Source organism: Geotrypetes seraphini, chromosome 9 (genome assembly GCF_902459505.1).
Source record: "Geotrypetes seraphini chromosome 9, aGeoSer1.1, whole genome shotgun sequence".
Classification (NCBI taxonomy): domain Eukaryota; kingdom Metazoa; phylum Chordata; class Amphibia; order Gymnophiona; family Dermophiidae; genus Geotrypetes; species Geotrypetes seraphini.
This window is the reverse complement of record NC_047092.1, coordinates 65,946,230-65,971,792: the sequence shown is the minus strand read 5'-3', so window position 1 is coordinate 65,971,792 and position 25,563 is coordinate 65,946,230. Positions and strand designations below refer to the sequence as shown.

Here is a 25,563-nt window from a genome sequence, read left to right as displayed (position 1 = left end):
AAAGAGTGCTGTCTCATACGCTAATCTTCCACAAACTTCAGCCAGTGACTCATTTTACATGGAGGTAAAACCCCTTGATTCATCAACCTGATTGGTTTGTCCTTACACTTTTAACTGCCACTGCATCTGTATTGTTATAATCCAAATACTATCCTTTCAAGCAAAATTCATAATTATAAATACTGCTTGTACTTAGTTTGAGATGACCTGGTGCCGGCACAGGCCATGTTTCACTAAACAAAGCACTACTTCAGGTCTCGGTCTTGCAAAAAGAAATTAGCAGTGAAAACCAATACAAAACTTCAAAACAAAACAAGAATGACTCTCCCTCTATACCCCTTAGCTTACCTAACAATTATAAGCAGATCTGATATAATCTGGTATGAGGATAATTGCCACTTTATTCCCCTTTACTTTCAGAGCTTCCATCTTTACAGTTTGCAACTGAGTTTACCTATCAGCCAATTTTTAAGAAAACAATGAATTTGTTCAACCTTGGAAGATTTTGAAGTCCAATCACTTGATCTGATTAAGTGGTTTTTGGTGAGGGGTATCCCAGAGCAGCTGTATATAAAGCTTATTTGAGGGTTTGCTGTGCACAGAGGGACCTTTTGTTGGACTATAAATCTGACACAACCAATGATAAACTTGTGGCGATTATTGTATATACTCAAATATAGGCTGGCCTGAATATAAACCGAGGTAACCGTTTTCCTCCCAAAAAAGGAAGAAAAAAGGTTGACTCAAATATAAACAAAGGGGTTAATATTCAAGGACCCTTCCAAGCTCTGCACCCTGTACTCCCTCCCTTCCTACCCTGTCCCCTCTCCCTCCTTCCCTCCTGATGCCTTGCACACCTCCACTAGGCCTGCCATGAGACCTGGAGGGCTAGAACAAAAGCGATCCTTCCCACCTTCTGTCCTGGCTGAATGTTAAAACTTTTACCCCCCTCCCGCCTACCCTGCGTACCTTTAAAATCTCCGGTGGTCCAGCGGTGAACTGAAGCAGGAGTGGTCTTCCTGAACTCCTGCCCTGTGCAAAGCCGCTAGTGATTGGCTGCTGTGAGTTCTCAAAAAAAATCCAGAGAAGCAAATATTCACTGCGCTAAAGCTTTTGAAGCGGAAGTAAACGCTGTCTCAGCTTTAGCGCAGTGGATATTTGCTTGTCTGGCTTTTTTTTTGTTGAGAGTTCACCTAATTTGGTTATTTGTTCATCTTGTTTGAATTTGTATGGTCCCCTGAAGCAGGCACTGTTTGCCGAAACACGGCCCGTGTTGGATCACTCAATAAAGTGAACTTTGATATCCCAATTTATGAGGCCCCTGGTGCTGTTTTCAACTTATTGTTTGGTGTTTATTTTGACACACCGCCCATCAGAATAGTGCAGACACCTGCTTGCTGCTCTACTAGCATTTCCCATACCATATGCAGCTGTTTTAGAGACAGGTATGTACTATTTCATTCAGATGTTTGGGGGATGGGGGTAGGAAGGGGGGGGTCAGTGATCACTGAGGGAATGTGTGTGTGTCTGGGCGGGGGGTCATGCCTTAATCCCTCCAGTGATCATCTGGTCAGTTTGGGTACTTTTCTGGCACCAAAATGCTTTTATAAACAGTTCTAACTCATAATGGCTAAGTTTCGTCCAGGACATCTTGGGAAAGGTTTGATTATTACCACAAGATGTCCGTCCAAGTCTAAGCCCGCCCTGAACAAGCCTCCATCATGTCCCCCCCCCCCTTAGTTTTGGAAGCATAGTGGCTAGGATGCCTCGCAAGACGTTCAGAAAGAGAGTTTTGAAAATTGGCATTTGAACGTTTTGGTGAGGAAAACATCCACATACCAATTTATGCCATTTTTTTGGATGTTTTAATGTTTTGAAAATACCCTTAATAATTTCTAATTGATTTTAATTAGCACCAATAATTGTTCATTAAAAAGCCAATTACTTATATTAATTAGCTTCAGTCAATTAAACTGCTCATGCAATTTGGGTATGTGACCAAAACTGTGCATGCAATTTTTAACATATTTTATAGAATTTGGGGGTAAGAGCCTAATGCACTGTAGTAAAAAGGCCCCTCAGTTTGTCTAAATGGACTTAATCAGAAACTTTTCTGATTGGCCATTAATAACATACATGGCACTGTGATGCACTGTCAATCTGTAAAGTACTATTTTAGTTTTTTTCGTAATTTATCATCGGCACCCTTCAGGATTTCATCGGCCATAGTTCCCCATTGTTTCGTTATAATCTTCAGACGACTCTCATGTAAGATCTTCTGTGTCAGGTACTTCTCTCGTTTAATCTTCTCTTTGGTTTCTTTCGATACATCCGGAATTGCATATGAAATAATAAACTTCACCAAGTAAACAATATGCTGGAGAAAATCAAAGGATACATTATTAGTCCAAACAGATGGTTTTAGTGAGAAATACACAATATTCAACCAACCATAGAAAAAAGGTTTCTTTTCAAATTCAGTGTTGTTAGTACCTCCCTTCTGAACAGTATAAAGGCATCTATCTGCCAACTAGAGATCATGTCCTGGCATGTGTTCTGTCTGTTGAGTACCAAGATCTCAAGACATTATGGAGAGATTGCTAAGAATGCTGAAGCATACTGACTGTTGCCCAGTGGCACAGTGAGGAAGGTTAGCATCACAGTTTTCCCTGCCGCTTGAGCGCCTCCCTGCGTACCTCTTAAAATGTTTGCTGGCACTTCCATTTGCTGCTCGTGCCTGCCTCGGCTACCTTCTGACATCACGTTCTGGTCCCGCATCTAGGCAGTGACATCAGAAGGGAACCGAGGCCGGCGTGAGCAGCGAGACAAAGATGCTGCTCACACCGGTGGACGTTTAACGAGGTACATGCGGGGAGGGGGGAAGAGAGGTGCCCCCATGAAGATGGTGCTCGAGACGGTCCACCCTCCCCTTACTATGCCATTGCAATGACATTCATCTATATAAGAACATAAGAAGTTGCCTCCACTGGGTCAGACCAGAGGTCCATCGCGCCCAGCGGTCCGCTCCCGCGGCGGCCCATCAGGTCTATGACCTGTGAAGTGGTTCCTGACCATTTCTCTAACCTACCTCTACTTCTATCTGTACCCCTCAATCCCCTTATCCTTTAGGAATCTATCTAAACCTTCCTTGAACCCCTGTAATGTGCTCTGGCCTATCACAACCTCCGGAAGCGCGTTCCATGTGTCAACAACCCTCTGGGTAAAAAAGAACTTCCTAGCATTTGTTCTAAACCTGTCTCCTCTCAGTTTCTCCGAGTGACCCCTTGTACTTGTGGTTCCCCACAGTCTGAAGAATCTGTCCCTGTCTACCTTCTCTATGCCTCTCAGGATTTTGAAGGTTTCTATCATGTCTCCTCTAAGTCTCCGCTTTTCCAGGGAGAACAGCCCCAGCATTTTCAACCTGTCAGCTTATGAAAAGTTTTCCATATCTTTTATCAGTTTAGTCGCTCTTCTCTGGACCCCCTCAAGTACTGCCATGTCCTTCTTGAGGTACGGCGACCAGAACTGGACACAGTACTCCAGATGTGGACGCACCATTGCACGATACAGCGGAATGATGACTTCCTTCGTCCTGGTTGTGATACCCTTTTTAATGATACCCAGCATTCTGTTTGCTTTCTTTGAGGCTGTTGCACACTGTGCCGATGCTTTCAATGTTGAGTCCACCATCACCCCCAGATCTCTTTCAAGGTTGCTCACCCCTAGCAATGATCCCCCCATTTTGTATCTGAACATCGGGTTCTTTTTCCCTACATGCATGACCTTGCATTTCTCTATGTTAAAACTCATTTGCCACTTTTTTGCTCACTCTTCCAGTCTCGTTAGGTCCCTTTGCAGGTCTTCACAGTCTTCCGTGGTTCTAACTCTGCTGCAGAGTTTGGTGTCATCCGCAAATTTAATAACCTCACATTTCGTCCCCGTCTCCAGGTCGTTAATAAATATATTGAACAGGAGCGGTCCTAGCACCGACCCCTGTGGAACTCTGCTCGTGACCCATTGCCAGTCTGAGTAATGGCCCTTTACTCCAACTCTCTGTTTCCTGCCTGCCAGCCAGTGTTTGATCCATCGGTGGACATCCCCCTGCACCCCGTGGCACCACAGCTTCTTAAGCAGTCGTTCGTGAGGTACCTTGTCGAAGGCTTTTTGGAAGTCAAGGTAAATGATGTCTATGGATTCCCCTTTATCCATCTGGCTGTTTATTCCTTCAAAGGCATGAGGCATGACCTTCCCTGGCAGAAGCCATGCTGGCTCACCTTCAGTTGTCCATTGTTTTCTATGTGTTCGCAGATTGTGTCCTTAACCAGTGCTTCCATCATCTTTCCCGGAACCGAGGTCAAGCTCACTGGCCTGTAGTTTCCCGGGTCACCCCTTGATCCTTTCTTAAAGATGGGTGTGACATTTGCTATTTTCCAGTCCTCTGGGATCTCCCCAGTTTTTAAGGATAGGTTACATATTTGGCGAAGTGTTTCCGCTATTTCGTTTCTCAGTTCTTTTAGTACCCTTGGGTGGATGCCGTCTGGGCCTAGTGATTTGTCGCTCTTCAGTCTGTCTATCTGTCTGAGGACATCCTCCTTGCTTACCTCTAGTTGGACCAGTTTTTCGTCATGGTCTTCGTTTGTGATCTCCTCGGGTTCTGGGATATTGGATGTGTCCTCTCTCATGAAGACTGACGAGAAGAACTTGTTTAACCTGTCAGCTATCTCTTTTTCCTCCTTTATCACTCCCTTCCTGTCTCCATCGTCTAATGGTCCCACTTGCTCCCTGGCTGGTTGTTTCCCCTTCACATACCTGAAGAATGGTTTGAAGTTTCTTGCTTCCCACGCCAGTCTCTCCTCATATTCTCTTTTTGCTTTCCTAACCACTCGGTGACAGTCTTTTTGGTGCCTTTTGTGCTCCTTCTGGTTGTCCTTTGTTTGGTCCTTTTTCCATTTTCTGAATGATGTTTTCTTGTCACTTATCGCCTTTTTCACTGCATCTGATATCCACGCCGGGTTTTTGGTTTGATTCTTTTTGCACCCTTTCCTAAACCTGGGGACGTACAGGTTTTGTGCTTCGTGCACCGTGTCCTTGAGTAGGGCCCAGGCTTCCTCAACGGTCTCCATCTTCCCTGAGCTGTTGCTGAGCTTTTTTCCCACCTTTTTCCTCATGGCCTCGTAATTCCCTTTTCTAAAATTGAGTGCTGTCGTTGTGGTTTTTTTCACCTTTGATGTTCCTATTTCTAGCTTGCACTGGATCATGTTGTGATCGCTGTTTCCTAGTGGCGCTAGTACTACCACCTCCTTTGCAGGTCCCCCTAGCCCGTTGAGGATTAGGTCAAGAGTGGCATCTCCTCGGGTTGGTTCCGTGACCAGCTGTTCCATGAAACAGTCCCTCACCGCCTCCAGGAATTTTATTTCTCTCGTGCAATTTGAGTGTCCAATGCTCCAGTCTATTCCAGGGTAGTTGAAATCACCCATCACCACCACACTTCCGCTTTTGCATACCTGCCTCAATTCAGCCTCCAGGTCCTGGTCATTTGCTTCCGGTTGTCCTGGTGGACGATAGTACAGTCCCAATTTTATGTCTGCTCCATTTCCTCCTGTCAGCTTAACCCATAGTGATTCCAAGCCGTCCGCCCCTACTGTTGTTTCCATCCTGGTTGAAGGAATGGAGTCCTTTATATATAGCGCTATTCCTCCACCTTTCTTGTGTGTCCTGTCCCTCCTATAGAGTCTGTACCCTGGTAGGACCACATCCCATTTGTTGTCTTCGGACCACCATGTTTCTGTGACTCCAATTATGTCTAGGTCCTCCTTACTGGCTATAACTTCTAGCTCTCCCATTTTGGTTCTTAGGCTCCTAGCATTAGTGTATAGGCAATTTAAGTCCCTGTTATTTACCTTCTCTGTTGGTTTTCCTCGTGGTTTGGCGCTCCTGCTGATCCCTTCATGGGAGCCTCGTTCCGTTCATCCTCCTCCTGTGGTGCGTCTGTTTTGTCCTCATCCCCCTCCTGTGGTGTGACTATCTGGTCCTCAGCCTGCTTCCCCATTTTTGGGTGTCCCTCTGGCTCCAGCTGTTTCCTACTTTTCCCGTTCTTTAGTATCATTAGTTCCTTGGGCCCCTGCATTGCGTCTTTGGGTTTTTTTTCAAAAAATGTCCACTCAGTCTCGATCTCTCTATCGCTTTTTCCCGGTTCAGTATCCTTGTTTGATACTCTAGTCCGATGTGTCGATGTCAGATCGACTATCGGCTTTCCCCTTCTCCTCAGTTTAAAGCCATGTCTATGCTGCTCTGGACGTTGCGTGCTAGCATCCTCGTCCCAGCCGTGCTCAGGTGCAGTCCGTCCCTCCTATAGAGCTTGTTCTTCCCCCCAAAAGTTGTCCAGTTCCGTACAAAGTGGAAACCCTCCTCTTCGCACCATCTCCTCAGCCAACCGTTTATTGCTTGCAGCTCGGTCTGCCTCCTTGCATCCACCCTCGGTACTGGCAGGATCTCTGAGAAGGCTATCTTCTTTGTCCTCAGCTTCAGTTTCCTCCCCAGGATCTTAAACTGCTCAGTCAGTGTAGTCCTGTTGTAGTTCCTTCTACTGATGTCGTTGGTTCCAACGTGGATTATCACTGCTGTCTCCTCCGTCTCAGCTCCCTCCAGGATTCTCTCGATTCTGTCGGAGATGTCCTTTGTCCTCGCCCCCGGGAGACATGTCACTAGTTGGTCTTCTCTGCCTCCTGCAACGTGACTGTCCACCTCTCTCAGGATTGAGTCTCCCACTACGATTGCAGATTTCCCTTTTCTCAGCTTCCTCTTGGGTCTCAGGTCCATATCAGTGACTCGATCCTCCAATCCTTCCTCCGGGTTCTGATGGGTCTCTGCCTCCTCAGTTCCACCGCAAGGTCCTCCCCCCCTGGGGTCTGGTGGATTCTGTCCTCCATCTTTTGGTTCACTTTTGAATTGCTGGTGATCCTGTGCCTCCACCATCTTGCAGGCCTCCTCGATGAATCTCTCGAGCTCTCTAACCTGCTCGTTGATGTGGCTCTCTCTGGTGGTATCCTCAGTTGCCTCAATTGCCCACGGTTCCTCTATGGTGCGGAGTCCCTCCAGCTCCTGGACCTTGACCTGCAGTCTCGCGACCTCCTTCTTCAGGCTATCCAGTTCCTGACATTGACCGCATATGTATGCCTGCCTCCCGGAGGGGAGGTAGTCATACATATGACACTCGATGCAGTATACTGGGTAGCTTCGTTGGGTTCCTGCTGCCTCCATTTCTCTTTTCTCGAACCAAAAGTTCCTCAGTGTGTTCTCTTTCTCTCGGCCTGCTGCTGGTGTCCTCTCTCTCTCTCGGCCTGCTGCTGGTGTCCTCTCTCTCTCTCTGCCTGCTGCTGGTGTCCTCTCTCTCTCTCGCTCTGCCTGCTGCTGGTGTCCTCTCTTTCTCTCGCTCTGCCTGCTGCTGGTGTCCTCTCTCTCTCTCGCTTTGCCTGCTGCTGGTGTCCTCTCTCTCTCTCGCTCTGCCTGCTGCTGGTGTCCTCTCTCTCTCTCGCTCTGCCTGCTGCTGGTGTCCTCACTTATAAGCATGAATGATACTGCTAAGTATCCTCCCAAATATTGTATATCATTGGACTTCATGGTAGAGGTCTGCACGGGAACGCGGAAATCCCGCAGGTCCCGCGGGAGACCCGCAGGAATCCCCCCCCTAATCCACGGGACCCCCCTCTGGCCCACGGGACTCTCACGGGGACCCCCCTCTAGCCAACGGGACTCCCACGGGGATTGAAGGCTTTGAAAGCAGGGTTCGTCCATATAATATAATGGACACGTCAGCCTTAGTAAAAGAGGAGGTTTATAAGTTAATTACCTGAACAGAAAACAAAAAAAGGGTTCCACCAAAGAGATTCCACAAGGAAAACAGCAGCGCAAACACAAAAGAAACTGTGGAATTGATGATCCTGTCAGAAGTAATTGCTGCTTTTTATGGGGACGGGCGGGGATGGAGGTAATTCCTTGCGGGGATGGGTGGGGACGGAGAGGATCCTGGTGGGGATGGGTGGAGACGGAGAGGATCCTGGCGGGGACGGGTGGGGATGGGTGGGATTTCTGTCCCTGCGCAACTCTCTACTTCATGGTTCTACAAGAGAAGATAAAGCAGACAGATGCTCAGATTGTATTCAATTAGAGAAGTGGCAATTGTCTTCCAGACAGATCGGCAGACTTGCTAAGATTTGGGGATGGTTTATTAGAATTTGATAAATCACCTACTTTGTCAGGGAAATTAAGTTGATGTATGCCATTAAAATATAGGATATTAACTCACACATGCAAGATGCCCTTTCATACTATAGTGTCAGTAGCTACAGCCACCCTCCATCTGGTGACAGATTTGCCCAAGCCCTCCTGGATCTATTTCTCTCTCTCTCTTTTTTAAAGCATTAGTAAAGAATTGTGTTTTTATGTTAATTTTAAATTGTTTAAGAGAGAAGAGAGATGGGTGGACAAAACCATCAGGTAAGTAAAATATTTAAAAATTTTTATACAAACTAAACTAAAGTAAAACTTAGGGCTCCTTTAACTAAGCTGCGCTAGCGGTTTTAGCAGGCGTTTAGCGTGCACAGCACTGCCGCGCGCCCTAGACGCTAACGCCACCATTGAGCTGGCGTTAGCTTCTACGCATAGTGCGGGGTGCAGCACATGCTAATCTGCAGCGCACGCTAAAAACGCTAGCGCACCTTAGTAAAAGGAGCCCTTAGTTTTATAGACCGAGTCATCAACCAAGAGGAGCTCGACTCGGTTTACAATAATGTAAAACATAATACATAAATTTGTCAAGAAAAAGTAGACTGAAATAGTTAATTTCCAAAATGTTTAGCAAACAGAAAAGTTTTCAGAACTTTCCGGAATAAAGCAAAAGAACCTAAACTTCTTAATGTAAGCGGTAAAGCATTCCAGAATTTGGTTAATTTAAAAGCAAAAGAATGACTAAATCTCTTAAAGGTTCTGTTTTTACCACTGAGAGAGGGGAATGTAAGTTTTAATTTTTGAGAACTTCTGGCAAGATGAGATCTATGAACGTTCCAGTCTAAAGGAATCAAAGTGGCAAAAATGCCAAATAGGATCTTAAATGCAATACAAATGCACTTAAATTGAATTCTGAAATACACTGGAAGCCAATGTAATTCCTTGATCAGAGGGGTTACGTGATCAAATTTACTCTTACCGAAGATAAGTTTAGCTGCAGTGTTCTGTATTAATTGAAATCTCTGCAGACTGACCTTTAAAAGACCCAAATAACAAAGGTAGAAAAGGTAGAAAAAGTGCACCGCCTGGAAAGCAATGTATATTAATGCCCTTAGCATGGGGACTAAAGTCTGAGATCTACAGTGGAATGAAGAAGGAGCTGTGATCCTGGGCTTCAATTCTCACTGCAGTTCCTTATGACCCTAAGCAAATCACTTAACCCTCCACTGCCCCAGGTACAAAAAACCCACCTTAGACTGTGAGCCCACTAGGGACAGATAAAGTACCTGCATATAATGTGTACAGTGCAGTGGGAGAGTAAATCTTTTAATAAACTTGGATCTAACAAGTGGCCAGAAAGTTGGATTGGGGAGAATGCTAGATGCAGTGTATTTGAATTTCAATAAGACCTCTGACATATTTTTGTACAGGAGGCTTATACATAAATCAATTTCCTTTGGTATGGGTCCTAAACTTTCTAACTGACCAGGTTAAAAATTAGTCGAGTGGAAGGTGATAAGCAGTAGAGGTAAACTGAGTTCACTCTGAGGAAAGGAACATTATCAATGGTGTGTCATGACCGGGAAATTGGAAGAACTACGACCGTCTAAATTTTCCTTTCTGGTGGGCAAATTTTTGCTCCAGCTATAGATATGAAAAAATGAATGCCGATAGTTTGGGGCACAGTAATTTATATAAGCTGGTTTGGGGGCCGTTGACATCATATATTACTTCACTATAGTAGGTCTTGGATTATGAGTCAGTTTTTGTTTATTTTTGTACACATCCAGGAAAGAGTGGGGTGGGGGGGCTATTTCTGTCCTAATTTGACTTTTGAGTATGTCCACCAGGGGTAGGAGGAGGGTGGAAGGATATTTTTAATCTGAATAGGGTAAGGTTATTGGGATAGTCTATGTTTCTGTGTTTTATTGAATAATCATTGGGTGGGGGTGGTGGAAGAAAATGGTTGGTTATGCATATTTGTAAGTTGAATGTGTTTTTATTAACTTATTATATGATATATATTTGTGTATTGCACTTTTGAAGTTTAGAAAATCAATAAAGAATTAATAAAAAAAAAGGTGTGTCATAGTTATTGATCCTTAGTTCATTTTTTCCCAAACATTTTTATTAGCAATACTGCAGAAGGGCTATCAGTATAGGTTTACCTATGCTATACAGTGGTGCCTCGCATAACGAACGCCTCGCACAACGAACGCTGCACACAACGAACTTCATGTCTTGATTCACACAACGAACTTCGTTTCACACAACGAACTTCACACAACGAACTTCGTTTCACACAACGAACTTCGTTTCACACAACGAACTTCGTTTCACACAACGAAGTCGCCCGAGCTGCCGATGTATTGCATCCTTCCGCGCAGGCACTGCAGGCAGTCGTTAGTCACTGCGCTTAACTGCCCTCTCTCACTGTATACAGTCGTCTTTTTAAGATAAACTCAATATTTTTTATATATCATGGCTTCTAAAAAAAGCAGGAAGGTGATTTCTGTTGAAATGAAACGGGAAATAATTAGGAGTGAATGTGGGGTAAAACAGTGTGACCTCGTCAAAGAGTTTGGCCTCAACAAGACCACCATTTTCACCATTTTGACAAATTTATCTTTTTTTATGTCATCTTAGCATATTTTATGCTGCAGAACGAATTATTTTTTTTAACATGTATTGTTATGGGAAAACGCGTTTCACATAACGAACTTTTCGCATAACAAACTTGCTCCTGGAACCAATTAAGTTCGTTGTGTGAGGCACCACTGTACTTGGAAAGTATAGAATACATGAGAAGAGATCTACTGAAGCCTGGAGAATGGTCTAGAGCAGTGTACTGCAAACTTTGTTGAGTTGCAGCACACTAAACGTAGTGGCCAAGGCTCGAGGCATCTGGAAGTGTGCAGACGTCACCATGATGATGTCATGCGCATGCGTGAAGGCCCTCCAGATGGGCCCTGAGTTGCCAGTGGGGGGAGAAAGAGGCGCCGGCGTTGGCTGTATCGCTCCATGGTGCGGCCTAACCTGGAGTACTACGTTCAGTTTTGGTCTCCTTATCTCAAGAAAGATATAGCCGTGCTAAAAAGGGTTCAAAGAAGAGCAACCAAGATAATAAAGGGATAGAACTCCTCTCGTATGAGGAAAGACTAAAAAGGTTAGGGCTTTTCAGCTGAGGGGAGATATGATTGAAGTCTACAAAATTCTGAGTGGAGTAGAACAGGTACAGTTGGATCGATTTTCCACTCCGTCAAAAATTACAGATACTAGGGGACACTCGATGAAGGTACAGGGAAATACTTTTAAAACCAATAAGAGGAAATATTTTTTCACTCAGAGAATAGTTAAGTTCTGGAACGCGTTGCCAGAAGTTGTAGTAAAAGCGGATAGCAAAGCTGGTTTTAAGAAAGGTTTGGACAATTTCCTGGAGGAAAAGTCCATAGTCTGTTATTGAGAAAGACAAAGGGGAAGCCACTGCTTGTCATGGATTGGTAGCATGGAATATTGCTACTCCTTGAGTTTTTGCCAGGTACTGGTGACCTGGATTGGCCATCGTGAGGACGGGCTGCTGGGCTTGATGGACCATTGGTCTGACCCAGTAAGACTATTCTTATGTTCCTTTTCTATGCTATTGATCCAGGACAAGCAGTGGCTTCCCATGTGTCTGTCTCAATAGCAGATTATAGACTTTTCCTCCAGGAACTTGTCAAACCTTTGGGATGTAAAGAATCCAAAGGAGCATTACAGCAAGGGTGTGAAGTACTTCTGTGTATAAATTACAAAAAGGATATGAAATGATTGTATCTGATGAACTTAAGGTAGAAGATGATGGCAAAAGCCAGAAAGGCTCACAGAATGAGTGAGGATGAAAGGTGCAGACTCAGCAGTAATCAAAGAAACTCTTCCTTTAACAAAAGAGTGATGAATGTTTGGAATAGCCTTTCTAGTGGAGGTGGTGATGACAGACAAAAACTGAATTCAATAAAGCTTGGCCAAGTATAGAAGATCTATGCTTGAGAGAGAGAATGAAATTATAGAGTTAGGTAGCTGGTATGGATAGGCAGACTAGGATTAGAGGGCATAGAATGAAGCTACTAAGTAGTAGATTTAAAACAAACCAGAGAAAGTATTTCTTTACTCAATGTGTAATTAAACTCTGGAATTTGTTACCGGAGAATGTGGTAAAATCAGTTAGCATTGCAGGGTTTAAAAAAGGGTTGGCTAATTTCCTAAATGAGAAGTCCATAGGCCATTATTGAGATGGCTTGGGGAAATCTTTTACTTCTTGGGATCTTACCAAGTACCTATAACCTAGGTTGGCCACTGTTGAAAACAGGATACATGGCTTCATGGACCTTCGGTCTGCTCCAGTATGGCAATTCTTATGTTCATATTAGATCCAAACTGTGATTTTTTTTAACTGATATAGTCACTTTAAAGGCTGTTTATGCTGTATTTATACTTTGGTGGTGTCAGCAAACATTTTGATGATAAGTAGAACAGCAGCACTTCCAACTTTATTTAGAGTAGCTCAACTACTGGGAAAGAGGCATTTATGAAAATTGAAAACAAGAGTATTGCTTCCAGAGAGCCCATGAGTTCACCTGTTTACCATCTCTTGTGTGAAGATGGCTAAAGTGAGGGGATCTGAGGAGTAAGGTGGGGTGGGGTTCCCTCCAAGATGTGAGGAATCGAAGAGGCACACAGGTATCCAATTTCAACATTTCGTACACTTTTAAATGGTATAATAGGTGTGTGTGTGTGTGTGTGTTTTGCCATCATTGGGCTGGATGGAAACTTGTCAATGGCCACAGTTTGCTCTCCTCTAGATTAAGGTTTTGAATCAATTTTACCTCTTGGGATCAAATTAACAGCAGGCTAAAGCAATTGGATGTTTCAGGTGACAGATGAAAAGTAAATAATGGCACAGGAGGATTATATGGTGACACAAAAGGTAGTGCAGGAAAATGTGGGTTAATGCCAGGGCCAGCCCATCCTTCAGGAGAGATTAAGCTGTTACCTAAGGCAACAGCTTAAGGGGGGTGGGGGTAGCAAAGAGCCGCTATAGCAAAAGCAAAATAGATCCCAATAGCCACATAAACTCAAAGATCCATCACCTGCAGGAAGGATTGGCAATTTTCAAATAAGTTTCCACAATAAAGCAAGAAACTGGGCAGAAAAGATAAATATCACAAAACACACTTTCATCTATTCTCTACTACTGAGAGAGAGAGGCAGTAATAGTGTCACAAACCACTGGAGAAAAAAGACCTCACAATTATATCAAAGAGCTTAACATAACGGCTAAAGCTGAAAGCAAGTAAACTCAATCTTCATTATAGGTCAGAGAAAAACTCCACACTAGACAATATGCTCCTTCTTCTATGGCAGGCAAAGTCTTTAGAGGCATCGGTTGCTGGCCATACAAGTCTACTCACAAAATAAGTTCATTCATTCAATCACAAATTTGTAATCCATACGGGAAGGAAAAGCAAGCAAGCAAAAGGCAGTACTTAGCTGAAATTCACTGACAGTCCATCTACTGATAGCGTCCCTAGACTACAAAACATTTAGAAAAGAAATAAAGACCATACTTTTCAAGAAACCCCTGAAAAAGACTTAACACCCCAAGTTTACTTCGTCCTCTCACTAAATCCCCGACCCCCCCTGAAACAACCTGCTCTACTCTTTTATTTCCCTGAAAATGACCAGATATTTTTTTGTAATACACCTTCTATAACTCTTTTGTAATCTGCCTTGAACCGCAAGGTAATGGTGGAATAGAAATCCCTAATGTAATGTAACTTCATGTGCGTACTTCTCAAATTCAAAAGTCCCCAGTACCCTGTTTTGCAGTTGTATCTTCAGAGGGGGGTCATCGATGAAATGCACGACCCATCGCGTATGGCAGTATAGAGTTAATAAATGAAGAACAGGCGATTAGGGATAAGAATGTGTGGGGGGGGGGGGGGGGACTGGTTTGTGACAATATTGCTGCCTCTCTCTCAGTAGTAGAGAATAGATGAAAGTGTGTTTTTGCAATTTTCAAATGGCCCTTTTACCTGGGTAAATAACTTTTGGAAAGTGCCCTCATTATTTGTGTGTGTAGGTGTGGGATGTAAGTGAAAGTTTGCCTAGGGTGCACTGTTCCCTCTAAGCTGAGTGAGAGTCCTCCACCTATATTCTGACCAATAGTTGGTGCTATTTTGCCATCACATTTTCAAAAGTGAAGGACAAGCAAGCTCTGTAGGACTCTAGGGCAGTGTTTCTCAACTCAGTTCTGCCAATCAGGTTTTGAAGATATCCACAGTGAATATGCATGAAAGAAATTTGCATATAATGGAGGCAGAGTATGCAAATCAAGTTTTTGCATATTCATTGTGGACATCCTGAAAACCTGACAGGCAAGGGGGTTACTCCAGGACTGAGTTGAGAAACATTGCTCTATCCCTGCTTATCCCTAGCAATTGAAAACACAAAATTGAAGCAACACCCCCTTCCCTCACCCACACAGACTGGCGGCCATGCAGTTGGAGATCTCCTGCTCATATTAGAGGGGACAGTGCTAGGATACCCAATATCCTTGCACCCCTGGTTATTACTCTGTTCTCTGCTTCTCCCTTATATCACCAATGTTGCTTGAATGAAGAACGGGAGAAAACATTTTGAAAACAGAGGCCTGTGTGTTAATACCAGTTGCTAAACAAATAGAGAAAAGTCCAAAGACAATACTAAATTATTAACAACCAAAAACTATTTTTCTTGTCAAATGAAAGCTTTCTGTCATAAACCCCCCCTTTTACTAAACCACGATAGTGGTTATTAGCGCAGGGAGCCGCGCTCAGTGCTTCGCGCTTCTCCCAATGCTCATAGGAACTCTATGAGTGTCGGGAGCAGCGTGGAGCATTCAGCGCAGCTCCATGCACTAATAACTACTATTGCGGTTTAGTAAAAGGGGGAGGGGGGAAATTTTCTGCTAAATTATAAACCAGTAAAAATAGAAAAAAAAAATGAAATATACCTCTACAACAACAAGAAATGCCAGTTTTGCTGCAATCACATGCCAGTAATATATATTGTGCGAATATTCATATTCATGTCCAGGGGGATATCGGAAATCACGATACCTGAAAAAGAATAATAATTGAAAAAAGACATCCTTAATTATAGTGCACCACAATCAGAAGATGTACAATTTTTTTTTCTTTTAATCTGAAGTAGCTAGGATTGAATAGTATCAAAACAAAAGATGCAAGTAGGACCCGCAGTCAGCAGTAATGAAGAAGAATGTAGATCACAGGAGATGAGATAAAAATGCTTTTATTAACAATAGCCCAACAAGGCCTCGTTTCGTCTATAATAGGCTGCTTCAGAGGCAGCAACTGTTAATTAAACATACAGGGAGTCTTTTACTAAGGCGCGCTAAATGCTAACGTGCCCATTATATTCTATGGACGCATTAGCGTTTAGCGCGCGCTAAATTGGCTAGTGCGCCTTAGCAAAAGACCCTCACAGTGACTAATAAATTAAAAACAAATAATAAACAATCTAAACTAATAAAGACATAAATAAGACTTAAATTTTCATAAATAAAAACATATCTAAATCAGATCCATCAAAACCATGTAAAAACTGTAAGTAAATATGCCCAGCAAAGTAATCAAATGACAACCAAATAAACTATATCAATAACATTGAAATAAATACCAATAAGATCAATGAAATATTACTTACTGTATGTCTAATTAAGAATTGCTGCCCCTGAAGCTGCCTTTTCTAGGTGAAATGTGGCCACATTGGCCTATTGTTAATTAAATTATTTTAACGCTATCTCCTATGATCCACTTTCTTTCTTCGTTGCTAGGATTAAATAGGGCTTCTTTTATCAAGCCGCGCTAGCGAGTGCCTCGTGGCAATTCTCCAAAGCCCTTTAAACCTCTACGAGCTTTGGTGCATTTGTCTCGCCGGCCCATTCTAATTTCCTTAATAAATACCATGTTTCCCAAGGCAATGGGAACTGAGTGATCCCTTTCAGACCTCAATAAGTTACATAGAAACATAGAAACATAGAAAGAGACGGCAGATAAGGGCCACGGCACATCAAGTCTGCCCACTCCAATGACCCTCCCTATCTATCTTTGCGGATAGATCCCACATGTTTGTCCCATTTGGCCTTAAAATCTGGCACGCTTCTGGCCTCAATAACCTGAAGTGGAAGACTATTCCAGCGATCAACCACCCTTTCGGTGAAGAAGAACTTCCTAGTGTCACCGGGCAGTTTCCCGCCCCTGATTTTCCACTGATGTCCCCTTGTTGCCGCGGGACCCTTGAAAAAGAAGATATCCTCTTCCACTTCGATGCGAACCGTGAGGTACTTGAATGTCTCGATCATATCTCCCCTCTCTCTACGTTCCTCGAGTGAGTAGAGCTGCAACTTCCCTAACCGCTCCTCGTATGGGAGCTCCTTGAGTCCCGAGACCATCCTGGTGGCCATTCTCTGGACCGATTCCAGTCTCAGTACATCCTTGCGGTAATGTGGCTTCCAAAATTGCACACAGTACTCCAGGTGCGGTCTCACCATGGATCTATACAGTGGCATAATGACTTCAGGTCTACGGCTGACGAAACTCCTACGTATGCAACCTATGATTTGCCTTGCTTTGGATGAAGCTTGCTCAACTTGATTTGCAGAGTTCAGTTAGCAGGGGGAGGGGGGTATGTGTAAAAACTGAGCAATATTTGGGGTAGAGAGTGTATAGATCAGGGGTATCAAAGTCCTTCCTCGAGGGCCGCAATCCAGTCAGGTTTTCAGGATTTCCCCAATAAATATGCAAGAGATCTATTAGCATACAATGAAAGCAATGCATACAAATAGATCTCATGCATATTCATTGGAGAAATCCTGAAAACCCGACTGGATTGCTGTCCTCGAGGAGGGACTTTGACACCCCTGGTATAGATGAATAACAGGCCGCAAGGTTCAATTCTTTCTCCCCTTCTCTTTAATATATTCCTAGCTCCACTACTCACCCTGGCCCAATCTATAGGTTTCACTGTATACACTTATGCCGATGATATTCAATTACTTCATCTCATAAATCCTAAATCCACTGAAGACATAACAGAAATTAATCAAAAACTCAACAAAATCAGCCTTTGGCTTCGGCATAATAAACTATCGTTGAACATTCTTAAAACTACCAGTGTTCTTTTCTCGATTTCCCCAGATGACCATCTATGTCTACCCATCAGTACCCAATTCAAATGGATAACAAAGTTAAACTCCTTGGAGTCATTCTAGACAGGGATCTTACTTTCCATCAACAAATTAGTGCAGTCATGCAGAAATGCTTTCATAAGCTCAGGCTCATCCGTTCTATTCCCTCTTTTCTCGATTATTCCTCTATTAATATATTGATTCACTCCCTAATAATCTCAACTATTGATTACTATAATGCCCTCTATCAAGACATAACCCAGAAAGAAATCCGTCGTTTACAATTATTACAAAATACTGCTGTTAAATTAATCTATCATGCTATAAAGTTTGATAATGTCACCCCTCTTTTTCGTAAAGCAGATTGGTTACCTGTTTCTCATCGTCTTTCCTATAAAATACTTCTCCTCACCTTCAAAACTAAAACCTCTAATCAACCGGCATTTATAGACAAACTTTTGATCCCCTACTCATCATCAAGGGTCCTCTGTTGAAATAATCAAAATTTACTTTCTATACCGTCAATCCGGGAACTGTTTCATGACATCACTCGCAAATCCAGCTTCTCAGTTACCACCCCCTTTTTGTGGAATGCCCTTCCACTCGACATTCGATTAGAGAATTCCCTTGAAAAATTTAAAACTAAACTTAAAACTTTCCTTGTTAAATATGCTTTCACTCTCTAGCATCAGCCTCCATTTTTTAACTTCCTGATTCATATGTATTTTTGAAATGTCTAACACTTCTTCTTAAAGTCATCCCCTCCTGTTGTTTTTACCACTCCCCATTTACCGTCCTTTTTTATTAATTTTACTTCGATGTATTTTAAACAACCTCTCCCTCCCCTACCATCCTTTCATCCCATGTATGTTAATTTAAATTTGTCCAGTATTTTTAACATTTGATAAGCTACCGTTTTTTATTTGCCTCCTTTAATTGTTTTTATAATTTTTTATAATGTACACCGTCTAGACATGTATTTTTTATAGACGGTATATAAAAAATAAAGAATCTTGAATCTTGATTATGGATAAGAGTGTGTGTGTGTGTGGGGGGGGGGGGGGGGCTGGTATTTTGGAATGTTGGGCAGGGAATTATAGGCGAGGAGTGTATAGAGAGCTACCAAAGACAATAGGGGTGTTTTTGTAGTGGGTGAGCTGTTTGAAGTGAGGGTAGTGATATTGTAAGGGGTGGGTGGGAGGTGGGAGGGTGGACCACTCCGAACGCTTAGTGGGAGGCGCCGGCACCTCTCCTTCTCTACACCCCCCCGTACCTCTTTAACTCTTCGCTGGCATGAGAAGCATCTCCAAACTGCTGCTCGCACCGGCCTTGGCTCTCCCTCTGAAGTCACTTCTAGCAGTGCGGGTGCATCAACTCCCGATCCTGGCCTTCACTGTGTGTTTCCTGTTCCCATGCAGCCAGTGGTGCAGCAAGGGTAAGAGGTGCCTAGGATGCTGGCACCTCCCTCTCCTGCGCCCTCCTCTCCGCTTTCCCCCACTTCTTTCCCCCACTCCCGCTTGCCAGCCACACTTGTGTCCTCCCTTCGCCTGCAAAAACAGCTTCTCTGGCCTGCTGCTCACGCTGGTGTTCCCTTTGATGTCACTTCTGACATCCGTGAACTTGAAGTAATTTCAAAGGAAGCCAAGCTGGCATGGCAGCTGGCTAGAATAGTTGCTTGTGCTGGTAAATATATTTAAAGAGGTACGTGGGGGGCGGGGAAGGGAGAACGTGAGAGTGTTGAGGGGGAGTAGAGAGGTGCTGGCGCCTCCATCGAGATGGCGCCCGGGGCAGCTTGCCCCACCCTCCCCACTCTACGCCACTGCATGCAGCCACTGTAGCACTTACAGTAAATGCTTCATCTTGGGCTGCTTTGGGGTTCATAGTCTCGTGGTATGAACTATGAACTCACGGCATTTATCCAGAGACTTAGAACCCAACAGTAGCTCAAGATGAAATGCTTATGGTTGGGTAGTTGAACAGTCGGCTGGAAAAGGACCCGACACCTCACCTTGGGGAAGGGAGGGATCTCTTCTATCCCAGTTCATCTCACCACTGTATCACCAGGATTTAAGCTAGGACAGGAAAAGGCCAGCTCTGGGTATGGGAGGGGGGAAGGGGTGCAGTGGGTATAAAGCCAGCTGGGACAGGACCTGACATCTGTCCGAGGAGGAGGGACAGATCGCTCCTTTCTTGACTCACCACTTAAGAAACTTAATCATTGCTTTTTTCTTGATCTTTTCATGTTTTTGATGTATATTTTTGTCTGTGTCTGTTTGCTGTTGGTGAACTTATGCAATATATCATGTGCCTGCAAAACTGTGTCGATGATCCTTATCAGTTTTTTGTCTGTAAGTGTAGTTGTGCAGCAAATCATGTGTCTTCATTAGCGTCGGAGCACTGACGTAATGACACTTCCGGTTCTGACGACAACATACTGGGAGTATTCAAATCTAGTGCGAACTCTGTGAAGCCATCTTTGGATGTTTGAGACACATTCAGCGTCCGAATTAGAGGTAAGTTCTGCTGGTTTTATTGAAATTTTATGAAGATATTAGTGTTTAAGTCCGTTAGATTAACGGATGCTAGAATAGATGAGCAGACTTAACAGTTTAAAAAATTTACTGAAAACTTACCGTGAGAGCTTTAATATCCATTGTACAGTTGATTTCTTTCTGTATATCTGTCTCCCTGTCTGTTTTTTTGTTGTTGTCTGTCTCCTTGGCCGCTGTCTGTCTGTCTGTCTTTATTTCGGTCTGTCTCCTTGGCTGCTGTATGTCTGCCTGTCTTTTTTTGCTGTCTGTCTCCTTGGCTGCTGTATGTCTGTCTGTATTTTTTTGCTGTCTGTCTCCCTGGCCACTCTTTGTCTGTCTTTTTTGCTGTCTGTCTCCTTGGCCACTGTATGTCTGTCTGTCTTTTTTTGCTGACAGTCTCATTGGCCGCTGTATGTCTTTTTTTGCTGTCTGTCTCCTTGGCTGCTGTCTGTCTGTCTATCTTTATTTCAGTCTGTCTCCTTGGCTGCTGTATGTCTGCCTGTCTTTTTTTGCTGTCTGTCTCCTTGGCTGCTGTATGTCTGTCCATCTTTTTTTGCTGTCTGTCTCCCTGGCCACTCTTTGTCTGTCTTTTTTTGCTGTCTGTCTCCTTGGCCACTGTATGTCTGTCTGTCCTTTTATGCTGACTGTCTCCTTGGCTGCTGTATGTCTTTCTTTGCTGTCTGTCTTCTTGGCCACTGCCTATCTGTCTTTTTTTCCTGTCTGTCTCCTTGGCCACTGTATATCTGTCTGTCTTTTTTTGCTGACTGTCTCCTTTGCCGCTGTATGTCTTTTTTTTGCTGACTGTCTCCTTTGCCACTATATGTCTGTCTGTCTTTTTTTGCTGTCTGTCTCCTTGGCCGCTCTATGTCTTTTTTTGCTGTCTGTCTCCTTGTCCACTATATGTCTGTCTGTCTCCTTGACCACCTTATGTCTTTTTTTTGCTGACTGTCTCCTTGACCACTGTATGTCTGTCTGTCTCCTTGACCACTGTATGTCTTTTTTTTGCTGACTGTCTCCTTGACCACTGTATGTCTGTTTGTCTTTTTTTGCTGACTGTCTCCTTGGCCACTGTATGCCTTTTTTTCTAACTGTCTCCTTGGCCGCTGTCTGTCTGTCTTTTTTTCTGTGTGTCTCTCTCTCCTTGTCCGCTGTCTTTTTTTTCCTTTCAATCTCTCTCCCTGGCTCCCTGTCCGTCTGTGTGTGTCTTTCACTGCCACCTTTTCTGTCAGTCTGTCAATGTCCCGTCTTTCTGGCTCCCTGTCCTTCTGTGTCTTTCACTGCCACCTTTTCTGTCAGTCTGTCAGTCCCGTCTGTTTGGCCCCTGTCCGTGTGTGTGGAGATGTCAGAGGGATGTCGGTGGAGGTCCGGGATGTTGGGGGAATATTGGGGATCTTAAGCGGGATGTAAATTATTGCGCCTCTTCTCCCACCTACCTTTTTAAAAAAAAATCAAGCAGCAAACGGCAACCGGCACAGAATAACGCTGCTGGGAGAAGTATACCGCCACTCACAGCAAATCGAACGCGTGTGCGCGCACGCCTCACGCATCGCAAGTGCCGCACACGCACGTATGCTTTACCAACTTCTCTGCTGATTTGTCTGCCGACCACGGAGCTACGAAAATTGAAGTGCGCATGCGCGCTAAGGGAATTATTATTATAGATGCAGTGGTCCAGTTCTAACTTCAAGTTTGTGGTTCTGGTTTCAGCTTGATCGGATACGTTACACCCTGAGGCAGCAGACTTGTGAAACACTGGCCACCGTTGGTGTACCGATCAACAGAAGATAAGTTGAATATGTTTTTTCATCTATCTTGCAATATCTTCTAAGCTAAGCATAACACAGCACAGTGCTTGTTTCTTTTAAAGGAGGTTTTTTGCCAGTGAGGTGAACGCTCCACCACCGCTATTCCATCATTGTGGAGGTGGGAGGGCCCTGGTCTGAGGCTTTTTCCTCCGTTTGAAAATTGTTATTCAGCCTGCTCTGTGTTATCAAAACATCAAAATACCATCGAACATAGTACATCTTACTGTTGTGGAAGTGTTTTACTAATTATTGTCTATTTTCACTATATCTGAGTCCTTTTGACTCACCACTGGACCATCGAGGCTTAAGAAAGGCTTGAGGAGAGGTATGTGGTAGGTCTAGGGGGGGGCTGGTAGGTGCAGAGTCGGCCGGTACTTGGTTTATATTCGGGTTAACATTTTTTCCATCCCAAAAGGGGGAGGGGGAAATGTTATATCAGTTTATATTTAAGTATACACTGTAGTTTTTCATTGCTCTACTAATATTGCTTAAGATACATAATGAAATATTTCATAACTATCTATTCAAATAATTTTTAACAAATACAGTACATCACTGCGAATTCGCTATCGGCGGACTCAGTCATTCGTGGTATTTTCTGACCGCTTCTTCTGGTCAGAAAATTCAGCGAATGACTGACCAATGGAAAAGCTCTCTGTTACTATGGGCCTTCCCTTCCCCAACCTGCGGTTTTTCCTGGCCACATGCCTGCCGTGCATCCTCCCACGCCTCCCGTGAATCCTCCCACAGTGAGAGAGGAAAGCAGAATTACAAATTCCCTCATCCTACCATCAACATTGCGATTGCGTCACTCCCGTCAGCATCTTCACGCTCGCGAAAACCTGTGCTAGGTAACGCCCCTTCTCACGGAAACCTGGAGCACGCGTCCGTGTTGGGTTGTGCAGGAGGAGGAGGAGTGCGCAGGAACCAGCAATGGGGGAGCTGAGTTTCCCAAGACAGTGAACCGGTGGGTGTGAGTAGGAAGAATTGGGCTACACAGTGAGACCTCTCCATTGCTGGGTAGGTATCCCTGCTTCACCTTGAACATAGGAGTGGGGGGCCATCTGCATAGAAAATCACTACTGTCTCCTCTAGGTGCGAAACCGGCTCTCTGCGTGCCAGGCTCGGAAGGGGGAGTGCCAATTACAGTACTCTTCCGATATTTGCGTTTTTTCAATATTTGCGGTCACTCCGCGAACGTAACCCCCACAAATTTCGGGGGAGTAGTGTAATTGGAAATAAGGGTCAAAGAAATTGTGGGCGCTATCCTTTCATTGGACGAAGAGTACATCTGTGACGAGCATACAAGAGTTATTCTTTTCATCTGATTAGAAAAGAAACAATGCAGTTACACTGGATTTAAATAGTACAGACTCATGTAGGTCTTAGGCTATCTACAGTATACAGGTCATTACAGCACAATATAAAGGGGTTGGGGTACAAGGGGAGTGGTTGACTTAGGTGGTATGACAGTAACATTTTGAGGTTGAAATGCCCTTTATCTGATAATGGATGAGCTATACCAGAAAAAAGGTATTCATAACAACTGAAAAAGAAGGAATTAAAAGAAACCTACAGAAACTAAGCACCAACTTCAGAGAGTAACTGGAGAAAGATCTACAGGAATTCCATGAAGAGCAACAACACAGAGTCATTCAGAGAAAAACAAAAGAAAACTGAATGGCCTCATGCATAACCAGCTGGAGACCAGTAACACCTCCCAGGCCAACAGCACTTGAGGCAAAAGACCAGGCTAAGAATAAATCACTTGATACTATGGTGCCAACTGATGAAGATGAATGTTAGAACTAAAACATTTAACTGCTAAAACTCCCACAAACAAACCTTTACAAATACCTTCAACTGTCACAGTGTGAGCTCTCAGCACTGTCAAAAGGACTAACACTCTGCTCTTCTAAAAAAAACACAACTGTTTTGACCTGGTGAATTCTTCACAAAAATGTATCTAAAGATGCATGTCTACATAAGGGAGGACACTCCTTTAATTATACTTGATTACAAAAAAAAAAAAAAAAAGAGAACACTTGCTATACTCCTCCAGATGAACAGAATCATAAACTAGATAACTACACAGAAATATTTAGACATATTGTAAAGACATCCCCCAGCGATATTCAGCCGGCAGCGGTCAGTGTGTTTTTACATGCTGATCACTGCTGGCTAAATTATCTGGTGATATTCTGTGCTGAGTCTTGTGTGGGCACTGGCACTGAATGTCCCTGGATAATTCTGACCAGCTAAATATCAGGCTGGCAGCATAATTTTTTGTTTTCACAAAAATCTACCCCCATTGCTATAACATCAGAGGCTTTAGAGCAGTGTATCACAAACTGTGTGCCCTGAAGGATTCCAGGTGTACCCCATGATGCCGGTGCGGAGGAGAGGTGCTGGCTGCCTGCTTACAGGACATGCCTCTTGCAGAGAGAGGCACGTCCTGTAGTCAGTCAGCCAGTGCCTGCGCCTCTCCTCGCTGGCGCCTCTGTTCCTTCTCCTCACCCTTCTTCTGCAGTCACCCCCCACCCAGCGGTAATAGAAGGCTCAGGGCTGCAGACATTGACGTGATGATGTCCACCCCCTACACAGTGGTAATAGAAGGCTCAGGGCTGCGGACGTTGACGTGATGATGTCATGCATGTGCGTGATGTCATTGCGTCAACAACCGCGCATTTCCGGATATCCTCCAGCCACAGCCCTGAGATTATTGTGCCAGCAGCTTAAAAATTGTGTGACATACTGCAATAGAGAAACCATTAAAAGATTCAGTGAACAGATTAATCTCTTCTCCTCACATAAGAAATCCCCCTGACCCCCCTTTCTATCTCTTCTGACCCTCCCCCGAACATGGGGGGGGTATTGTTGGGAGACAGAGAGAGACTTGGGTGTGCTGGTGGATGCATCACTGAAGCCATCTGCACAGTGCGCAGCAGCCTCGAAAAAAGCCAACAGGATGCTGGGCATCATAAAGAAGGGCATAACAACCAGAACACGGGAAGTCATCATGCCATTGTATCGAGCGATGGTGCGTCCGCATCTGGAATACTGCGTTCAGTATTGGTCGCCGCACCTCAAGAAGGACATGGCGGTACTTGAGAGAGTCCAAAGGAGAGCAACGAAAATGGTAAAAGGGCTGGAACACTGCTCATACGCCGAGAGGCTGGATAGGCTGGGGCTCTTCTCTCTGGAGAAAAGGAGACTCAGGGGAGATATGATAGAGACCTTCAAGATCATGAGGGGCATAGAGAGGGTGGATAGGGACAGATTCTTCAGACTGAAGGGGACAGCAAATACGAGGGGGCATTCTGAGAAACTGAAGGGAGACAGGTTCAAAACAAATGCAAGGAAGTTTTTTTTTCACCCAAAGGGTCGTGGACACTTGGAATGCGCTACCGGAGGAAGTGATCAGGCAGAGTACGGTACAGGGATTCAAGCAGGGATTGGATGGATTCCTGAGGGATAGAGGGATCGTGGGGTACTGAGTAAACCAACCTGGTCGTACATGTGCAAGACCGGAGGGCTAGGACTTCGATAGGAGGGCAGAACTTAAATGGGAAACCAAGGTGGCAAGGGAGCCCCTTCTGATGATTCAGACAGGCCTTGACCTGTTTTTGGCCGCCGCGGGAGCGGACTGCTGGGCAAGATGGACCTGTGGTCTGATCCGGCAGAGGCACTGCTTATGTTCTTATGTTCTTATGCTCCTCTGCCCTCCTTCCCAGACCGCTACTCTCCCCACCTGGTAAGCCCTCTAATCCCCAAA

The 25,563-nt window shown here is 44.3% G+C and overlaps 1 protein-coding gene across 3 annotated transcripts in view; it reads right to left on the bottom strand.

Moving 5' to 3' along the window:
* Window positions 1-792: 792 nt before the first annotated feature.
* The window catches only part of ANO6 (anoctamin 6), a 230,726-nt gene continuing 205,955 nt past the window's right edge, over window positions 793-25,563 (bottom strand). For 2 of the 3 annotated variants that reach the window (XM_033959705.1, XM_033959706.1), the window contains 2 exons: window positions 15,257-15,362; window positions 793-2,377 (listed from right to left, as the gene is read on the bottom strand). In XM_033959705.1, coding sequence (XP_033815596.1) covers window positions 2,171-2,377; window positions 15,257-15,362 — 313 coding nt within the window. In that variant the 3' untranslated portion in view covers window positions 793-2,170. The remainder of the gene's footprint in view (window positions 2,378-15,256; window positions 15,363-25,563) is intronic. The other variant, XR_004540720.1, reaches the window with a different exon arrangement.